The following is a 21023-nucleotide window of genomic DNA, read 5'->3' on the forward strand; positions in this document are numbered from 1 at the left end:
TTCACCACAAGAATAAGTAATGAAGGAACCATACCCCTCCCAAAAATACCATGTTCTAATAAAACTCGAAATGGCTTGGTCAGGGCAGGGATGGCGGAGACTCAAGATCTGTCTCACCTTCCTTTCAGCCAAAATCCGAAGCAGGGGCTCGTCACGTCAAACTTTCGGCGTGACTGAGCCGAGGACACCCATTATCAGTACCAGCCGCTCTCTCATGAGCATAGCTAACATGGTACCAGTGTGTTAGGAGTCAGGACTGACGCAGGGACTAAGTGCCCCCGCTTCTTCCTCTCTTCGTTCACTGGTGCCTCTCTTTCTTCTTCTTTCCACCGCCAGATCCATCTTGGCGCTTTTCCTTCTTCCTCTTCTTCTCCTCCTTCTTTCTTTTCATCTCCTCCCTCTTCTTCTCCTCCTTCTTTCTCTTCATCTCCTCCATCTTTTTCTGAAAAAGGTCCTCCTCTCAATATGGGCGCTACTGGGGCAGAGTTCGGAAGGACTTTGAAGACGAGAGAAAAGGACATCGGGCTGTTTACTTGTTATATTGTTGTTATTTTTCTTTTATTATTTTTGTAATCCACCTTCTGTATAGGCTTGTTTAAGCCCTTATTTGTACGTTGTAATACCTCTTTATATTAATAAAAAATTGTTATTGCTTTACTTCATATGTTCTATCTCTTTATTTTCGAAATTATTACGCCGTGAATAGATATACAATCTTGTAAATTCTTTTTATTTTTACACTTTGACTGACGTCTAGGACCGAAATCCTAGTTCATAAAAAGATCTTGTTTTGTGTTTATAGAAACTATCCGACTTAATAATATTGAATCGAACAAGTGATACTTAGGGCTGAAACCCCTATTAGAAAGAAAAAGAAATGACATTATGATGAGCTTATTGAGTCGGCCTGGCACAACGCCGCCAACCTTAGAGCACAGGACTTAGGGCTGAAATCCTTTATCAAGGAAAAAGGCGCTGTTATGGACTTTACGAGTGCTGTTCGGCACAATAATGCAGACTTGAACTAATGACACTTAGGGTTAAAAACTTTTGCTAAGGAAAAGTTATTATCATGAATTTAATCAAAGTTGTTTGGCACAACACTGCCGACCTGTGAAAACAATACTTACCCCAAAATAGCCGAGATGACAACTGAATGCTATGTGCGGTGCAGAAGGTAATCATCCGAAGACATATAACCCGGAAATGAACAGCCCCTCCAGGTTGCTGAGTAATAGGGTGTTTTATCATCCTCCTAACAACTTTAATAGCTTTAACCTTTTATGGTATTTGAGCCGAGGATGAGCAACTTATAATCTTTATTAAGTAGCTGACCTTACCACAGGTTTGAGCTCATCTAAGCCATACAATACCTTGGTTCTGTCCAAAACTCAGTTTTCTCATCTAAGTAGTTGGTTTCCCCATAGGTTTGAGTCCGAGGACCATACAATACCTTGGTTCTGTCCAAAACTCAGTTTTTTTTTTTTTTTTTTTTTTTTTTTTTTTTTTTTTTTGCGTGGGACCTTGGCTTTAGGGGAATTAGCTCTTCGGCTAAGCCCCTAGAACCATCCATGCGATGGACGCTACCAAGCGTAGCCCCTAGTCAAGAATCATAGCCCCTAGCGGAACTTTACACTAGAACTCTATAACCAGCTGTTAGAAATGACAAAGGACCTCTTTCGACCTACCGCCTATGCCAACACACAAGCCTTCCCCACAGACGACGCCAATTGTAAGGACACGATTCGTAACGAACCATAACTGTGTTGGGTTCGCATGTAAAAAGGCCCCAACAATATCATTTGTAGAGCGTGGGTTTGAAAGGTTAGACCTCAGTCACCAGACGGTGGGTTTTCGTGGTGTTCATACATGGTTAAGTCGTCTTCGCCCCTAGAGTCTTTCTCCTGGAGGCGGGCTGGGAGTCTCTGGTTTTTGGCCATTTTTCCCAACCCCCTCTATGAATTACTTACTTTTCCTTTTATACTAGCCTGTGTTTTTTTATCCTTCGTCCACGTGTAGGATCGACATTCCAAGACTGATACTTGTCCCATCAGCCCATACCCGGAGTGGTTGGGGGTGGTTGAAAAAGCTGGAGAGTATGACTCTATCAGGTGCAGAGTATTGAATGGCAGTAAGGGCAGCTTTCCCCGGTCGTTACACTTTCCAGCATACCCTTTTCTATTGGCACAGATATTTTAGATTTTTTCCCAAGTTGTTTCTATACCATTTTTGCCCTTTCTTCCGAGGAGACTTTGGACAGGCCGAGGACTGAATCGTCCTCGGCTGTATCCCAATGCTATTTTGTACTTGCATTACCGTGCTTGGGCCATAACCTTCCTCGGCTTGGGCCTTTGGGCTCCAACGAATAAATGGAGCTGGCCCAAAAATTGTTGGGCCCCACATATATATATACACACACACATATATATTTTTATTTTTTTTCTTCTTTTTAGTAAGCAATTTAATTTTGATTGTAAGGGGTTTACCCAGAGAAATTATCCAACTCTTGCCAAGCTAGAGAAAAAAACCCAAATTGTTCAACCCAGCCAGAAAAACCTATGATAAATAACCCAAATATTATAAACGGCAATACTAACAAACCCAGCCAGACAAAATAAAGAAAAATAAACCAAATTGAAATCAGTATTAAACATACAATTAGAAGTTTTACTAATTCAAGTATATACAATAACTTATTCTCTCACCTCCTATGAACCAAAAGGAATAATAGATTGGTTTTGTTCCTAGCAACCCTGCGAAACCAAAAGGTAAACAAAAACAAAACAAAATTAATAACAATTCAGCCATACAGAAAGCAAATGGCAACAGTTAAAAAACCCATATGGAAAATTAAAGAATAAGGATGAGACGTACTGAGATTTTAGATTCGATAAACGGTGGAAACTTTGAACAAAAGGGTAGAGAGATAGAAGAAGCACCGCTGAGTTGGATTGGATGTGGATTTGAGGTTGGATTGGAGAGGCTTTAGCATTGAGACAGAGCTGGAGAGGCGTTGTTGATGCGTGAATGATTCTGCATTCTTTTGCTTTGTTTTTTTTTTTTTTGGTTTATATATATAACCTGTTTAGCCAGTAACCAGTATCCCCTTAAAATTATACCAATGGTCAGGATTTAAACAATGTTAAATCAGCGGTTAAAATTAAGGTGGATACCGTACCCCCCTTTTTCTAGAGGGGATACGGTAGAATGACCCAACAAAAATAATTTTATTTTAAAAATGATAATGATGAGTTTGAGTTTAAATTAGACTTGTTAAAAAAGTTTTGATACCGTTTTCATGAAAAATATAAAAAATAGCATAAAAAAAGTAGTGTTTTTTTTTTTTTTTTTTTCCTATAAGAAGTTTCTAAAACTATTTATTAAATTAATTCCTTTAGGGCATTAATTAACTTTTTCCTATTAATATATAGTTATATTGAACCTCATTTTCACAAACTTGTTTGTAAACGCATTAGGTTTAAGCTTAACTTGTTTTTAGTCATATTTAAACTTACAATCTATTTTTTATTTTTTGAGAAAGAGTTTGAGCTTAGACTTGAGATTGGGTTGTTTGTTAAACAATTGTAACATAAACTAAATTTTTTGACCAGCTAAAGCTGAGCCTTTTATAACCCGTCTAGTTCATTTACTCTTTTGGTTGAAGTTACTAATAATTTTCCAGAAAACAATAAACAGATTGATAAAAGGAGCCAACAAAAAAAGAAAAGAAAAAAAAGACTTGGAAAGAGAGAGACGTGAAAGGTGAAAGAAACTAAAAGAGAGATGGGAAGAAAGGGACTCATCCAAATATATATATTATCTGTGTACAGAGTACAGAGAGAAAAACGAAAAGGCGAAAACCAGAAAAAACCAATTTAACACCAGAACAGAAAAACCAAAGAACACTTGCAAACACCTAAAACAAAGCAAACGTTATTTCCTCCTATATATTGTCTCTAACTCTATCGCGCACACAAATAAATAGACCTGTCAAATTCTGTTCTTTCTTTCTGTTACAATTTTCTTTCTTTTTCTTATATATATATATATATATATATATATATCTGTTACCAAATTCTGTTTCTTCTTTGCCTCCCTCACCGACCTAAACTTTCTTTCATTTTGGGTTCTTAATTTTTCTGGGGAGGCCAAGTTTGTGTTTCATTCATTTCAATCTGAATTGGGTTTTGGTTAAATATTGTAAAGGTGTGAAATTTAATGGATCTCAGTTGGAGGTTGTTGTTGTTGTTGTTGTTGTTGTTGTTTTTGGGTGATTCTTTGCTTGTGAATGTGAGTGGGAACATAGTGTTCCCTGTGCAACACAAGTTCAAAGGCAGAGAAAGAAACTTGAGTGCATTGAAAGCCCATGATGTACGCCGCCATGGAAGGTTTCTCTTTGATATCGATCTTGAATTGGGTGGTAATGGTCAACCTTCTGAAACTGGGTTAGTTTTTCTCTTTCTTTTCCATTTTTCAAGTCTGGGTTTGCGTTTTTATTTTTTATTTTTATATTTTTTTCTTTCTATATGAATTCTGGGTTTACTTTGTTTCTTTCTGTTTTGTTCTGTGATGGTAATTTAGCTGGGATTGGCGTTTCTTGGAGCTTAGTTGGTTTTTTTTTTTTTTTGGTTGTTTCATTTTTGATGATAGTGTTGGTTTAATTTGTACGCAGATCGGTTAATGTGTGAACAATTCAATTGCATATATACAAATTTGGGCTTTGTTTCTTCTTTTCTTTAATGCCAATTCCTGTTGTAATTGGCGTCTTGGTGGGGTAATTATGTACTTTTTCCTTTTTAATTAAGATGTTATAATGATAGATGGTTTTGAGATCCAATCTCTATCTCTCTCTTCTTAGTTATTTGTTTTCTGGTTAATTTTTGTCCTCTAGAATTATTGGTTTTCAACTGGAATTGGTATTTTCTTAAAGCATCAATTGTAAATTTTTATTGTTAGTTAAGAGTAAAGCTAGTTTTTATTTTTTTATTTTTACTTACGAAAGTTGGTAGCATCTGGTCCTTTGTATATGCACTGGTTCTTTTATTGTTTGAGTGTAATAGTCAATACATTCTTTTTCTTTTTAGTAGCATCTATAACTCAGTTTATTTTTTCCTTTATCTCCTACCTAAATAATTTGAAAGAATGATTATAAAAGAAATCTTTTGTTTGCTGCTGTATTGGTGGTGCAGAGAGAAATAGACAATTTGGCATGGTTGATCTGTGTAGTTGCTGAAGGCCTAACTGACTGAAAATCTTTGGTTTCTAATATTAAAATACTAGACTCTTTTTTAAAATTTTAAAATATAATTTCTGTGTGTTCTGTCACACTATTTTACTAGCACAATGCAGACATATAATATCACCTAGCAGGAAAAAAAAAGACATATTCATCATTTTTTCTTTTGGATGCTTATATGGTTTACTTGATTATTGTAGGCTGTACTTTGCCAAACTTGGGCTTGGATCCCCTCCAAAAGACTATTATGTGCAAGTTGACACAGGAAGTGACATTCTATGGGTGAATTGTGTTGGCTGCAAGAGCTGTCCAAAGAAAAGCGGTCTTGGTGTATGTGCTTCTAACTTTTCATTTAAATTGAATTTCTCTGTTTCTCAATTGGAACCATTATCATGGTACACTGATATATCATGTTTCCCAAATTATGTTTTGACCATCGATTGAAGAAACATTATTATTACAATTATTCCTATTACAGTTAGACTTGACACTATATGATCCAAAGAGTTCCTCAACTTCAAGTTTGGTTGCATGTGATCAAGCTTTTTGCACTTCCACATACAATGGTCAACTTACTGGTTGTAGGCCTGACGTGCTTTGCCAATATGAAGTTGTTTATGGAGATGGAAGCTCTACTTCTGGTTACTTTGTGAATGATAATGTACAATTTGATCGAGTGACTGGAAACCTTCAGACAGCACCAGGAAATGGGAGTATAATATTCGGGTGGGTTGTATTTCTGACTTGCTTTGGCAATTTAAAGGTCATGCACCGATAAATACCTTATAATTAATACCTTTTGATTTTTCACGTCTTTTGCCTTTTAACTTGTTTTTAGTTCTCTCATAAATATATTTTACATGTTTATACAAGTTTCAATTCAAGAGTTCTACTGAGGAATTTTATTTTTGTCTAATATGATTTCTTAATTTAGCACTATCTAACTGTGCAGTGCTGTCTATAGATATTATAATCTTGCCTCTTGTGCAATAGGTGTGGAGCTAAACAATCAGGGGAGCTTGGCACATCTTCAGAAGCACTTGATGGCATACTTGGTTTTGGACAAGCGAATTCATCTATGCTTTCACAACTAGCTTCAGCAGGAAAGGTGAAAAAAATATTTGCACATTGCTTGGATAATGTAAATGGAGGTGGAATCTTTGCCATTGGGGAAGTGGTGAAGCCAAAAGTGAACACAACTCCATTGGTACCAAATCAGTATGTGCAATATTTCATTTATTTATTTGTCTGATATTTATGGTCACTGAGATTCATAGGCTGTTGGTACTTTATGATTATTGTTTTATTAGACTTAATCAGCATTTCTTTGTATGATAATGTCACTGAGTTTGGAGTTCAGGTTTGCCTTTTCTATTTTGAATTTTTGATTTCCCTCTTACCTTTTCTTTTGCCATACATTCAGGATATAGATCATTTTTCTTTTGCTATGATTTAATGCTAGTGCCAACAATGATGTGAATTAAAGTCTGCAAAAGGTTAGAGGTGTATTAGGCTTTGGATCCGAATGAAGTCAAGGTCCTTACAAGATTGTCCACCATGAGGTGTCTTCTTATATACGGTCTATTTTTATTTGTCTGATATTTAGTAGGTGGTTTCCTATTTTTATTCTTGCCCCTTACTTCTCCATTTTAGGGGTTCTGAAGGAATATATTATGGAAAGCATTGTTTTCACCTCAGTATTATTCTAATATTGGACAACCTGAAACAACCGAATTATTATGGACAAATCTTGCACAGACTTACTCTAGGTAATTGGTTTTAAATTAGAACTCATTTCGCTGTCTTTGTTACCCTTAGACTAGAAGGAATCCCTTTCCTTAAGGAAGTACTATCAATTGCATTTGGTTCCATAATGGACATTGTGGGACTTAATTTTCACAGTTGCTATTCATGCTAAAATTGTGTGCAGGTATAATGAGAGGTCATATAGATTGCATTTTGGTTGAGAGAACATTACAACAATGCAATCTTTGTTTAAATTGTTTGTCTTTAGAAGCTGTGTGGTGAAAGGGCTATTTGGAAGTTTCCACGATGCATTGAGAAGAGAAATTGTAGTTTTGAACTAGTTGGTTGTTCATTTGGAAAAACCAAGGAAAGTAGGGATTGGTGGCAGTTTCAGAGGAACATAAAGAGGGACATGAACTTACGGTAGTGGTTGGGCACTGCTTACTAGCCTTTGGACCTCATCCTTTGTCAAGGCCATAGGAATCATGTACTGTATGTAATTTTAACTCGATGGCTGTTCTCCTGGCAATCTCTCGGATCTGGATGGCTGGGGTATGATTTCCAGGCTGAGGTGAATGTCCTAGTCCTTGGGAAATTGTCTACCATGGGAGTATCTTAATAGCTGATTGAAGATGCTTTTTAACAATCATTAGATGGCTAGCTTGAGCAATCCAAAATAATGTGTGAGACTTAATTGGTGTGAGAAATATTCCATCTCTCTTCTATGATGAGGATTGGGAGTATTTGGGTAGGTTTTCACCTCACAATATATAAGGGAGGATCCTTTTGTAAGTGCCCAAGTAGGTGTCAGACAGTGGACAGGGTATTTAGTTATCTCACACACAATAGTTGATAGGGAGAAGTGGCCTCCAAGCAATAAGGGTTTTCTGCATTGGGTGTTAGAATCATTGTCAGTTTTTATGGATTTAATTTATTCCATTCCAGTTAGAGTGAATGGGGAAAGATAAGATCTATTGGAAGCTGCGGCTAAAGGGAGGGGTTTTGAAGTGGGAGGGTATTATACTATTATAGTTTTTTGGTGTCTAATATAGATGTACCTTTTCCATGGAAAATTATTTGGAGATTGAAGGTTTCACCTAGAGTTGCACTTTTTTCATGGACTGTCGCTCTTGGGTAAGATTCTTACTATTGATAATTTGCGGAGAAGACATTATTGTGATAGAATGGTGTTATATGTGCAAATATGTTTGGGAAGTCTTTGGATCACCTTTTGCTTCATTGTCCTGTAGCTACAAAGTTGTGGAATATGGTTTTAAATTTTTTTGGTGTTTAGTGGGTTATGCTGCTATGAGTTTTAGATTTTATTGATCATCATAATTTACAAGTATGATTATGGTGGTCTCTAGTTTGCTCCCAGTCTATATATATGGGCAAAACTTAGGAACAATACTTAGGTACAGTACTAGGTGCTGTTTCTTACCCCTCTTAAAATTCAATCATGTGTCTATTTAACTAAAAATACTCCATCCTATGAGAAAAAAGTAACATGACTGAAATTTAAGAGAGAAACTTAAGGAACAGCACCTAAGGTACTATATTTAAGTGTTGCCCTATATATATATATATATATATATATATATAAAGGGATTTCTGCATTAATTGGGTTTTGTTTTTTTTGTGTGAAGCACTCCTGTTTTTATTAACCTTGGGGTGTTTAACACCTTATAAATAAGGCACATATTGTATTTATGGATGTGTAGAAAGGTGATATCTATAACAATTTATAAGATTTCTATCTAGAGATTAAGCTTGATCTTTCAGGAAGAGATATAACGAAATTAAGATTTGAAGCAATGATTCTAAGTGCAAGTCATGGACCAATTTTTATATGGAAAGGCAACAATTGTGCTTGATGTGTGAAGTAAACGAGTTCACTATATATTACAGTCAAATATAGTGTTTTACATCAATTTCTTAGTATAAGTGCATAGGAACCTAAGAATTAGGGACTTAGTAAGATTTTTGAATTATTTATAGAATGTGTTGGATGTTTATTGTGTTTCTTTTTGGAATTTCATGCTTTCTTTAAATTCTTATTTAAGGCTTTTAGTCTTCTTTCCTTATCCAGTTCAGTTGTTTGTTTTTGAATTTTGTCATAATTGTACTTTTATCTATGACCTTAGGGCACATTACAATGTTGTATTGAAGGAAATTGAGGTGGGCGGTGATAATCTATCACTTCCTTCAGATGTATTTGACAATGGATTTCGGAAAGGAACCATAATTGACAGTGGTACAACATTGGCTTATCTTCCGCAGGTTGTTTACGGAGAACTAATGTCTAAGGTAAATGATAGTCCCTAACTCGCAATAATTTGAGGGTTTCTTTTAGGTACTTACATATTTATTTTTACCTTTTATTTTCATTTTTGTTTTGGATTTAGATCTTGGCTCAGCAGCCTGGCCTGAAATTGCGTACTGTTGAACAGCAGTTTTCTTGTTTCCAGTACAACAGTGGAAAGTAAGGCATCAACTGAATACTCCCCTGTAGTAGTTTCTATTTTCGGAATGACAGATTGATCTTTTTTTCCCTTTCTGGTAGCATAGGGTTTGAAAGTACTGATTTCCTTATTAAATGTCATACAATAATAAATTTATTTAATGATAATTGATCAGGCTGCACTGCTTTTACACTGTATAGATGTGATTAATCTGACATAATAGACCTCACTATATAAATCCAGACAAAACATGTACTCAAAATAATAATATGCAGTAAAAATATAAATGATATATGTCTCAATTTGTAGTAACATTTTCTGATCTTTAAAACCACTACTACTAGGATGGTACACTTGAGCATGGAAGCAATTTTGTGAAGGAAAAATCTGTAAACTCACAAGTCATTATTATTTAGATCACCATCCTTTTATCCAATTCATTGAAAATAGTAGAAAAGAGAGATAGTATTGCATCAACATTTATTTAATTTTATTATAATAAAGGATTTGCAAAAACTGGCACAATTAACAAAGAATTCACAGAAGTTAGTATGTGTTAATATTGCACTCACTGAAAATTTGAGATGATTTTCGTGGCAATCAGAATTGGAGGACAAGTTTGTAAGGACTATTTAATAATTATAAACTATAAAAGATTGGAGAAAGCTGTGATAGCATTCTGTGCAGTGGTAAGGGGGATCTATAGGGCTTGATATGGGGTCTGGGCTCTGCCAAAGTTGTAGACAGAAGGATAATTCTCTGACTCTTTTTATTTTTTTATATTACTTTTTAACTAGTATTTAGTGGCATGTTTAAAATGTCAAGCTATTATTTTCCTGTCTTCTCCCGAACCTCCCCATTGGTTAATAACAATTGATTTCTAAAATTTGATAATGGTATTAATCATTCATTCTTTTTTCTTTAACTGTTTTTTGTTGTTGCATCTGTACGAAATATCTATCTACTATAAAAGATAAAGCAGCAGTTTATGAATCATCTTTCATGTAACGTTATGATTGATCTTGGTAGTTCATGCAGATTTCAAGCTAAAAGAATTTTATTATTGAACAGAGGATTTGTTTTATCAACTCCACAAACGTCTTTCTAGTTTGATTCACCGAGGCATTTGAAAAGACCTACTTTATTTTCTAATATCATGTATTTCTCCTGCAGTGTTGATGATGGATTTCCAACTGTCAAGTTTTATTTTGAGGGTTCCCTTTCTTTAACGGTTTATCCTCATGAGTATCTGTTCCAGATTTCAGTAAGTAATAATGTGAGTTCCAGAATTTTATTTAAAATCCTTACATGTCAGGTCTCATTTCATAATCTGGTGACAGTTTTTTTTCGCAGTTTTTGTTCTTCAATATTCCTCCAGATATTGAAATCGTGCTTGCATTCCATTTCCCAGCAAACACTTTATCATATATGATCATGTTTATCCTTGATATTATTGTCTTTCAAATGGTATTTCATATATACGATCATTAATCTTGTGTGCAAATTGTGTGGCCTGAACTTTGTGATTCTATCGTGTAGATATTTCATCCTAATTTCATTATCTATTACTCACTATGTTCATTGAATGCTTGGCTAAAAATGCTTTTGAAATGGTTGATATTTTTCATTAGATTGGTAAATCTAGTGATTTTACATCTTTAAGCTCAAAATTTGCTGATGATTAAACAGATGTTGTAATCATTGCCCAAAATGTACTTTTACATAAATTCCTAGATCAGTCCTAAATAAAAAAATTTGAATTGTTATTTTGTAATCATGTAGTGGAAGAAAATTTTGTAACTCACTCCAATCCTGATATGCTATTTGCAGTCAACTTTCAAGGTTCTCAAAATCAAACCATTTTTTTGGCTATATTTATTTATAACAAATCTCTATCCGTACACCATTTTAGCATGCACTTAGCTTTAAATTGATCAAATAAAGATTAGTGTGACTTGCTATGTTGTGTAATCATTTGAAGGATCCTGTGTACATCTCTCCTTGTACTTTGTCCTGTGTTTTTCTCAATAAATTTCCTGTTATGAAGAAAGGAGTTGCTATTTTGTTCTAAGACATTTTAGTAGCTCTTGGTAATCTTCTTCATTGTGATAATCTGATATTACTTTCATGGATAGTCAATGTTGTAACTGGAGTTATTTTTCGTTTTGATACCTGCCAGTTGGGAGTAGATAGATGAAGTTATTAAAAAAAAAAAATTAAGTCTGGAGCACTGCTACCAATTATGCATATGGTTAAAGTGGGAATTTTCTCTCTTTTATTTATTATTGTTATTTTTTTCCCTGAAAACACTATTGACATATTATTGGTCTAATTCTTCTCCAAGGCTCTTTACTCTTTTTTTTTTTTTTTTTATCTATGAAATTTTTGCAGGATAACGTGTGGTGCTTTGGTTGGCAGAATGGTGGGGATCAAACAAAAGATGGGAAGGACATAACTCTTCTAGGAGGTGCTGTCTATAATTACATTTAAATATGAATTCAACTTTTGTTGCTGACACTAGAATATGCAACATGTCAAGTCAATCTCAGATTACATTTTATGCATTTATAGGTCTTTTTGGGCGTGTCCTATTCCTATTGAATTTGTGTTGATGCTAGGATAATATATAAAATGTGCACTATGATGCTTTAGATCTCTGCATGAGTTATACATATAGCAATCTGCTTCTATAAAATAACTGAAGAACCAAAATGTCTTTGAAACTTCATTATATATAATAATTATGAGATAAGCTCCACAGCAGATGAGAGTCTTTTCTGATTCCACTATATTTTATGAATTCAACAAATGCTTCTCTTAGTTTGGAATCAGCTGTGGTTCTGCACAAACCTCAATATCCACTCTTTATAAACACTTAAATTTATTCTATAGAGGGTCATGGATAGATTACCTGATCAATGTTGTTTTCATTTAATTAATCATAAAAATGGAAAGTCTGTTGGTTTTACTAAAAAAGAAAATCATAAAATGGAAAGGAAAACGACATATGCTGGGTTGTTAATTTTTTAGCCATTGACTTCTCCAGTTTTTTCCAATTGCAGATTTGGTGCTTTCAAATAAGCTAGTTTTGTATGATCTTGAACAACAGATGATTGGATGGACTGAATACAATTGTGAGTACTATGTAGTGACTTATTCGAATTTTTGTGTTTTGATTTTGTCTGAGTTTCTCTCAAATTCTTTTGTGTTATATTATTTTCCTGCACAAATGTTTCACCCTATTTTTTATTTATTTATTTATTTATTTTATTTTATGCTGAATCCTCGAAATGTCACTGATTGTTTAAGTAGAATATATTTATTAGGGAAGTATTTTAGACAAAATAAATAAGTGTCTCTCTCAGACTAGTCGATGAGAATCCATAAAAATAAAATCCAATTTAATTGGAATTTAAGCATAATAATGGATTCCCCAATTATCACATTAATTACCTTGAATTTCCCTCCTAAATGAGTAATAGCAATTTAAAATATAATAATCTGTCACTAATTTCATCATAAAAATGGAAATACCCGTTGGTTGATACACATCATTGAATGTGTCATGGCATGTGCACTTGGCGGTTTGATTCTATAGCAAGAAATATATGGCCCTTCTCATGTATGGTTGTTTTAACTTTTAGGCTCTTCAAGCATTAAGGTGAAGGATAGCTCTGGAGTGGCGTATTCCGTTGGCGCCCACAATCTTTCATCAGCTTCCACTCTGATTATTGGAAGAAAATTAACATTTTTGTTGTTAGTGATTGCTACGCTGCTCAGCTTTATCAATTAAATAGTTGCTGCAAGAGGCATAGGGTTCATTAATTTTCTTGTACTATAATTTATTGAATGAAAATGCGTGCTTCAAATTGGTCATGTTTTATTGAACACCCTCCCCCCAAACTGTAGAATAAACAATAGTCCAATTAACTTGGCCTTACTCATGAGGGGTCAAACCCATAACTTCTCTAGAAGATTTTTTTTTTTTTTTTCCTCATTTTGTGATTTTTTTTTTTGGGGGGGGGGGGGGGGGGGGGGGGCTACATTCTTTGCAACTGAGATAATAAAATGAATATAGTGTTTTAACCAAAAAAGAAAAAAAAGGAATATAGTGTTTACTTGAATGGGATGGGATGTCTCTGGTTTTGAATGCATGATTTGACTCTGGAAATGGAAATGAATAAAGTTAGAAAACCAATTTTTGGTATCAGTTGGTTTAACGGATAAAAGTCTCTTGCTTGATTTTAAGTCCTAAGTTTTAACTATACTCGGGCTAACTCTATTTTTAATGACTTCCATGTAAATACTCTCTTTCTTCCTCCGATGTGCAAATTTTCTGAGACATCTTTATGACTGCTATAGAATAGCTAAATGAAGTACAATGTAGCTGGGAGAATCAAGTTCATTCCCAAAACAGCTAAAATGTGATTTATGATACTAGATTAATTTATACAACAATATACTGTTCAAATAATTATACTTATAGCCACAATTACAAAAGTAGATTGTAGCCGAAGTAGGTATTACAAGGTGGTCCTCAAAAACTGTACAACAAAATAGAAGACTGCTAGAAGTAGTGCAATTTGGTATGCATCTCTTTGGAAGCTGTCATCCCTTTGAAAGAACTGAAGCAAAACAAATAAAAAAATCAGTCTTTTTTTTTTGATTTTTTGATTTTTTTTGTTTTTTGAATAATGGAATAAGTCAGTTGATAACGAAAGAAAACAACCATTTTCATATTTGCTGCAATCCCCATTGAACTATTTTAGCTAATACTAAAAATTAAAACTCGAAAATTAATGCAAAATTTTCCTCATACTTAATGGATTTTAAACATGTAATGTAACTTTAAAAAGTGAAGAAGTAAAGCAAACACAATCATGGTACATGTTATACGTAAAGCATCGCAGAACAAGCACAATTAACCATCATTATGCATCAATTTGCAAAAATGCCTATAAAAATTTGCCTCAGGATATGATTATATCCGGTGTCTGTATCAAACTTGAACTGAATCTGTATAAGAAGGGGTATGAGATTCTTTTTCTGTGACTTGTGAACAAAATACCATCTTATAAGATACCATCATCTCTTGAATGCGAATACACTTTCTATAAATGGCACCTTAATGTACATGAAATAGCCTTTTCTATCTGTTGTATATCAAACATATTTTAGTAAATATCTCGTAGGATAGTAATTGAACTTTGGAAGCAGAGATGTAGGGCATTAGCATCCAGTTTCTTCAAAAAAAATTCAATTTTACCATCTTGAAAGTCACTTTATCAATTATACCATACTATTTTATAACACACCCAACATCTCAATTTTTATTTTCCTATACAACACGTTAAAATAATATATCTACGTAATAAAATATATATAACCCAAAACAATATCTCTCCTCTATCTAATTTATGTCTCTCTCTCTCTCTCCACCGCGAACAAACCCAAAACCCAACTCAACCACCATCCAATCCCCACCACATGCCAATCATCAAAGTATTTAGTACCAATAGAAACAATAACATTAAAAGGCAAAAATAACATGAAACCTGAGAAACAACATAAAAGACACCATAGACCAGAAGCTAGACCCAGCGCGGTACATAGTGTGACGAAACAACCATTGCCATTGGAACAACCAAAACCAACTCCCACTACAACTAAAACAACCAAAAATTGTAAACCCACACCCACTGCCGCCAACAAATACCAAATCAAAACAATCACTTACCCAAACCACAACCACAACCACAACCACCTCCTCCGCCCAACAACAATCACCTACAACTCGGACCCAAATCACTGCTGCACCATCTGCCACCCCATCAAAATCACAACAAATCCATAGCAGCCACCACACCATAACCCCCACGGTAAAACCACCACACCAGCCACCTGCCCATCTAAACAAACCCAATCAGCAAAAACCCACGGCAAACTCACATACAACAACGATCCCAAAACAATAATTTGGAGTAAAACCCACCATCAATCCACTAAGAGCATTTGCACTGGAGATTGCAAATGCCAAATGTAAAGAAAATTTGGCATTTCAAGCCCAAAAGAGCTCAGCATCTAGAATTGTAAATGTAGACTATTACAAAAAAATTTGCAATTGTGTTATAGTGCAACGCCACCGTTGGCCACCATTGCCTAGCAATGCCAAGCCCAGACTGTCGATGGGTTCGATGTGGCTTTGATGATGGTCTCTCACGGGGATCGGCGTGGCATGGAGGATCGTGACCAGTGGCGTGGAGGGTCTCTCACAGTGCGATGCTCACAGACCAGGTGGAGGTTGATCTCGCCGTGGCTGTGGTGGTGAGTACTGTGGTGTTAAATCTTGCGGTGGTGGTGGGTCTTGCATTGGTGGGTATTTGTTTTGTTTGTGGGTGAAGATCGAGTGGGTTTGTGGTGGGTTAGTGGTGGAGATCGTGGCAAATCGGTGGTGGGTTTTGTTTGGCGTGGGTTATGGTGTGGAGATTTGTTGTCCAATGTGGTGGAAATCGGTGTGGAGCTATGGTGGCTGTGGCATTGTGATTGGCTTCGTTAATGGGTGTTTTTTTTTTTTTAACATGGTTTTGCTCTTGGTGGTGGTGTCAAGTGTGTGTAGTGCAACGATGGTGGGCTTGTGGTGATAGTGGTTTTAGTAAATTTGTGGTTCTTGAACAGAAAGAATGAGAGAGAGAGAGAGAGAATAAATAATGTCAAGTTGCTAAATATGCATAGAATTAGACATTGTTAATGTTGAGTTTCACTTATTTTTTTTTTTTTAAATTAAGTAGCTAAATATGCATAGAACTCGACATTGCTAATGTCGAGTTCCACTTGTAACTCGATTTTTAAAAAAAAATCAAGTACTAAAACAGGAACACAGATCTAAATAGTTTCAAAACAGAGACGTTGTGCTAGATTTTTTACAAAATAAGGGCAAAAGCCCAATATCCCCTTGAAACAATTAATCTGACTTATTGCAAATGGACTAAAATTATTTCTTATGTAACATTGAAAATTAAAAAGTACCGCAGGGAGCAGGTTTCCCCAGTAGGGAAAAAGTTTGTAAAAGTAAAACCATGTTTTAAGCATTCATTTAAATCAAACCCCTTAACTTCTTTAGATATGGGCAGATTGAACAATTAGAAATTCATTATCTTTTCGAATAAAGTTTCTAGGGTGATAAGCATTATTTGTTGCAGCTCAACTATCTAATCTAGTTGATAATTTTCATTAATTTGTTGGGATATATAAGCATGTCAATTCTAGAAATTCCTACGGTTTGGAATGATATTCTTCAGTTGCTTAGTAGTTTTTCCCTAAAGAACCTGAGCTGAGCGCAGCCCATAATTTTTCTAAACTTTCTCATGCTAAAATTACTGCATGCATATTAAGCAGAGTCCCTAACATTCATATACTTGCATGAATTTCTATAAATTAATTATACATATCGGTGAGCAAGATACTAAAAGAACTCACCTTTGTTGGATCGCCTGAGGGGTCTGGATATATCTCCAAGTTTTCTTTCTCAGTTGAGAAACGGCTTGTTAAGTGCTTAACAACGTCAGCCAAATCTTTTCCAACCTCATTTGTAGCAAAAAGACGTCTTGATGTCCAGAAGAATGCTTGAGCAATAGCAGATGAAGATGATAAATCCCAGAACTCCTCATGCTCAATCACTTGGCCACTAATTTGGTTGAGAGTGAATTGAGAATTAACTCTAATTATCAAATCTCCTCCTATACCAGCAAGAAAAGATTTAGGCTTCCCTTTAATTGTCCACTTGATGCTCAGGACACTGGTTGATAGCATCCTCATTTCCTGCACAGACTGTAACAACAAAATAGAAAGATAAATTAAAGGTCAAACTAACCAAAATATGCCACAGCTAAAAGGTTAAGATCCAACACTGCATAATTTCATCTAGGCAAGCTATTGAAAGTAAAATGCAAGTCAGATTGATTGAACTAGTTTCAAATAAACCAAACCAAAGCGGTCTTTATATATCTTTCAAGTACAAGATGGAATGATCAAAGTACAAGTTCCAACTTAAGATAAAATGTGCATGGTGTTGGCAATTTTAACAAAATACTCACAAGAAATAGTGTAATGAAAATTTTATTAGAGTACTTCAAAATTACAAACAAAGAGATCAGACTGCTGTCTTGAGAGCTCGCTACAACTTTATCTCTCACACATTTTCACATCATACATCTATTCCATTTTATAGGGTGAAGTTACGAGAGCCATCATTATTGTCATGACTTTTTATTTTATAAAAGAAAATTCTAGAATGTGGAAGACTCAAAGACACAAATGTTATAGAATGACAATAGATACAAATAGTTATGAAAAAACAAAAGACACAAATAGTTATGAAATATCAAGAGGCTTTTGGTTTACCACTTCCAACATATGGGAGTGAACAATCAAGAGAGAGAGAGAGAGTATAAGTTCACACTGCATACCACAAGATATCAACTATGAAACATGAAAAGTCAACTAATTCTTAATGAAATGTGAGAATGTTGGCTCATAGGAATTCAATTTCATATAACAAAAGTGTTAGGGTCATATTTTTTATATGTTGGCATATCCTTTGACAAAACACACTTTACTTGTAGTTGAGTAGTTTTAACTGGTTTCTAGAATATCATGAAGCATGTCTTAGGACTTAGACATGTGGTATTACTGAAGACATGAAGACTGCACCAAGAAAGAAGTGAAGAAAAGTTGAAAAAGTGAATCACGACACTAGTCTCGACACTATCTCGATACTAGTATCTATCGAGATTAAATAAAGGACCTTGACATTAGCTCGACACTCTTGATCTATCAAGCTAAGCAGATCTAGAATTCTCAGATCAAATTTTCAACCCATGATGACTTGGATTGCTAGGGTTTCGTTCACTAAACTCCTAGAGAAGATTTATTTTAAAGTCATCAAAGATACAGAGACTCAAATTAGAGAACTCATACACTTTTGGAGAAGATACTGCATTTTTATGCGCCTTAAGGTTTTGTAACCAAGTGCTTTTAGATTTTCAACGTGTATTAAAGTGAAGAACTATGTATTCAACAACAAACATCAGTTGCTAGGAAGTTAGTCATGTACTGTGATCTGTGCAAAGGAATGAGTCTTTACAAGATCAAGTCCAATTGGGGATTGGTATAAAAATTCAACTATATGTTGGTATTCTGGGATAGTCTAGGGTAGTAGTAAGATTCCTTATACTTATAACTGTTTGATTCTTGATTAGTAATTCTTGGGAGTGGTGACTTGAAAATCACCCGATGAAGGGTTTTTGCCTTGTAAGAGGTTTTCTCTATTAGTCAACAAATCACCATGTCAAATTTAATTTTCGCTACACTTTAGTTTATTTAGCGATTTATGTGTGTTTCGATGATTTGCATGTAATTTAACATAATTAATTAACTTAAGTAATTGAATTAATTAACCAGGGTTAATCTATAACCCAACAAAAGGAAAATGGAGTTAAATAAGAGAGAATATTTCTTGTTTAAATGAACAAAAATATATAGACATAATTAAAATAAAAGTCTTACCACAGTGGGGTTGTCTAGTGCACTGGTTGCCCATAGTGGTCTCTTGTATTTCTCACGACCAGCAAAACTTCTAACTGGATCCTGAAACAAGTATCATAACATAATGCGTTAAAATACCCAATTGTGAAAATAGTAATCTCACTCCACTGCAACCAAATTAATAAAAGAAACACCAATAAAAGTATTTTGACACATAAGGTTTCATGTCCCCCACTGCCACAAATCTAAAAAGTAATTAGGAAATCACTTATGAGAAGCAATCACAATAAAAAGAATGAGACAATAGTACAGTAACACTAACAAACATGAACATATGATTTTATATAACAGGAAGCCAAAAGCTCATCAATACCCTGTATCTGACAGAAACTGCGTACGTTCCAAGGGCCCGATTGCCTTCCCGAAGCTCTAGGATATCGCGAACAAGTTGTCTTGCTGTAGATTCCACTATGGGGCTACTAACGCACTCAAACTCATTACAGAGCTCACCGAAGTCCATACCATCAACAATCTTATCAGCATCTGATTTTTCAATGGTAGGCTCAGGAGACAATTCTGTGCTTCTAGAATCATTTGTAACTGCAAGAAATATAGTCCAGTTTATATCTCAGTCTAGTTGCTAGCAAAACAGGTTGACCAGAAGGAATTGAAAGATTTTACAGCTTCCGCAGCAACTGAACTGAACAACAGTAGTAACTGGTCATCGTATAAAGTTTGTAGTAATAGAAGAAGAAAAAGGAGATAATTAATTAGAGGAGGTGAAAAGTAGAAACCTCGAAGTGAAAAAGGGTGGTGGTAATGAGAGGACGCAGTAAAAGGCTTGCAAGTGAAAATGCATTTATTGCGGTGGTGGAGACCAGAAGCAAAGGCGGGAGTGGCAGCAATGGTAGCAGTGGTGAGAGCCGAAAAAACTGAAGCACTCATCTTTCCCCATTCTAATGCATGTTGACCACGTTCTTGGATTAGAATTAGAGCTTCTTTTTCTTCTCTGATTTTTTTTTTTTTCGCTTCTCCACCTGTGGATAAGGTGGGGGCTATGTGTTGCTAAGTGCAACCACTAGTTCATTTTGTGCAGTGGGATTTTATGCGAGGCCAAACTCCAATATTATTATTATTATTATTATTATTTCTGTAATGAATAAAATAGGGTAAGGGGACAAGTTGTCACAATTGTAACCAGTGTTATTTTGTTTAAAACAGACTTATTTTATAATTTAAATTAAATTATATAAATTTAAAGACGCAATATTATTAGAAAATAAAATTTTAACTTTAAAATTGACAGAATGGAGATGATTTAAAATGTAGAAGATTGTATTCAGTTTTTTTATTTAGTGAGAAACTAATGTGTGAGAATATCTGTTTGACATCCTATTTTGAAACAACACTTTTTTAAAGTAAAGTTTATTTAAATCTCTTATTTATTTATTTATTTTTAGGTTCAATTTCTTATTATTATTATTATTATTATTTTTTTTAGGTTCAATTTCTTATTATTATTATTTTTATTTTTAATTTTTTTTTAAAAAAAGCTATTTTTCAAAAAATCTGAAAAAAGAAACTGTGCCAAACAGAGACTACAAAGACCGTAAACGTTTGCTAAAATCAAATGGATTGATCCATGGCTTAACTTTAAGTTAGGTCCCTCCCAAAACTATTGTGGCCCAAATGTATGAGAATACTCTAAAGCTAGTTCTTTTAACCTATTTACCTTGGGCTTGGGCTTGGGCTTGGGCTTATCTTTACTCATTGGAGAGCTTGAAAATGCAACCCCCCATGCTCCCATTTTAAACCAGGATGGCTTTGAATACTAGGGAACTATATGTATATAGAGAAGACCACCTGAGTGCATGAACTTAACAAACTTCGTGGTGCTTCTACATTGTCAAACAAGACTGAGGCCTCTCATGAGGTTGTTGAAAACATTATCTAGAAATTAATTCTTCAACAATCTACTACCATGACAAGCATCCCATATGCATACAAGCCTTCCTAGAATGGCAGTGAATATGGAT

At 34.7% G+C, this 21023-nt stretch overlaps 2 protein-coding genes and 1 long non-coding RNA gene across 5 annotated transcripts; 2 read left to right on the top strand and 1 right to left on the bottom strand.

Annotated features, from left to right (window-relative positions):
* The first annotated feature begins 3736 nt into the window (after positions 1–3736).
* On the top strand, positions 3737–13418 carry LOC115991558 (aspartic proteinase-like protein 2). 2 transcript variants are annotated; one of them, XM_031115353.1, is made up of 10 exons: positions 3737–4445; positions 5437–5566; positions 5715–5962; positions 6230–6454; positions 9127–9289; positions 9388–9464; positions 10618–10708; positions 11836–11911; positions 12507–12578; positions 13089–13418. In XM_031115353.1, the coding sequence occupies exons 1-10, from the start codon at positions 4219–4221 to the stop codon at positions 13235–13237; spliced, it is 1458 nt and encodes a 485-aa protein (XP_030971213.1). In that variant the 5' UTR covers positions 3737–4218; the 3' UTR covers positions 13238–13418. The 2 variants fall into 2 exon arrangements, with proteins under 2 accessions (XP_030971213.1, XP_030971204.1); XM_031115344.1 differs by having other exon boundaries at positions 3738–4445; positions 10618–10720.
* On the top strand, positions 6474–8447 carry LOC115991565. Its single transcript, XR_004092227.1, has 2 exons — positions 6474–6798; positions 6890–8447. It is a non-coding gene; the product is annotated as an uncharacterized LOC115991565 (long non-coding RNA).
* Positions 13419–13776: 358 nt separating the features above from the next.
* On the bottom strand, positions 13777–20047 carry LOC115991571. 2 transcript variants are annotated; one of them, XM_031115384.1, is made up of 6 exons: positions 19782–20047; positions 19361–19587; positions 19009–19089; positions 16921–17271; positions 15182–15345; positions 13981–14069 (listed from the first exon to the last, which is right to left on the bottom strand). In XM_031115384.1, exons 1-5 carry the CDS (start codon positions 19930–19932, stop codon positions 15250–15252), a joined length of 906 nt encoding a protein of 301 aa, XP_030971244.1. In that variant the 5' UTR covers positions 19933–20047; the 3' UTR covers positions 13981–14069; positions 15182–15249. The 2 variants fall into 2 exon arrangements, with proteins under 2 accessions (XP_030971236.1, XP_030971244.1); XM_031115376.1 differs by lacking the exon at positions 15182–15345 and having other exon boundaries at positions 13777–14069; positions 19782–20046.
* Between the last annotated feature and the right edge of the window lie 976 nt (positions 20048–21023).

The sequence above is a fragment of the Quercus lobata genome, chromosome 1 (genome assembly GCF_001633185.2).
Source record: "Quercus lobata isolate SW786 chromosome 1, ValleyOak3.0 Primary Assembly, whole genome shotgun sequence".
Lineage (NCBI taxonomy): Eukaryota > Viridiplantae > Streptophyta > Magnoliopsida > Fagales > Fagaceae > Quercus > Quercus lobata.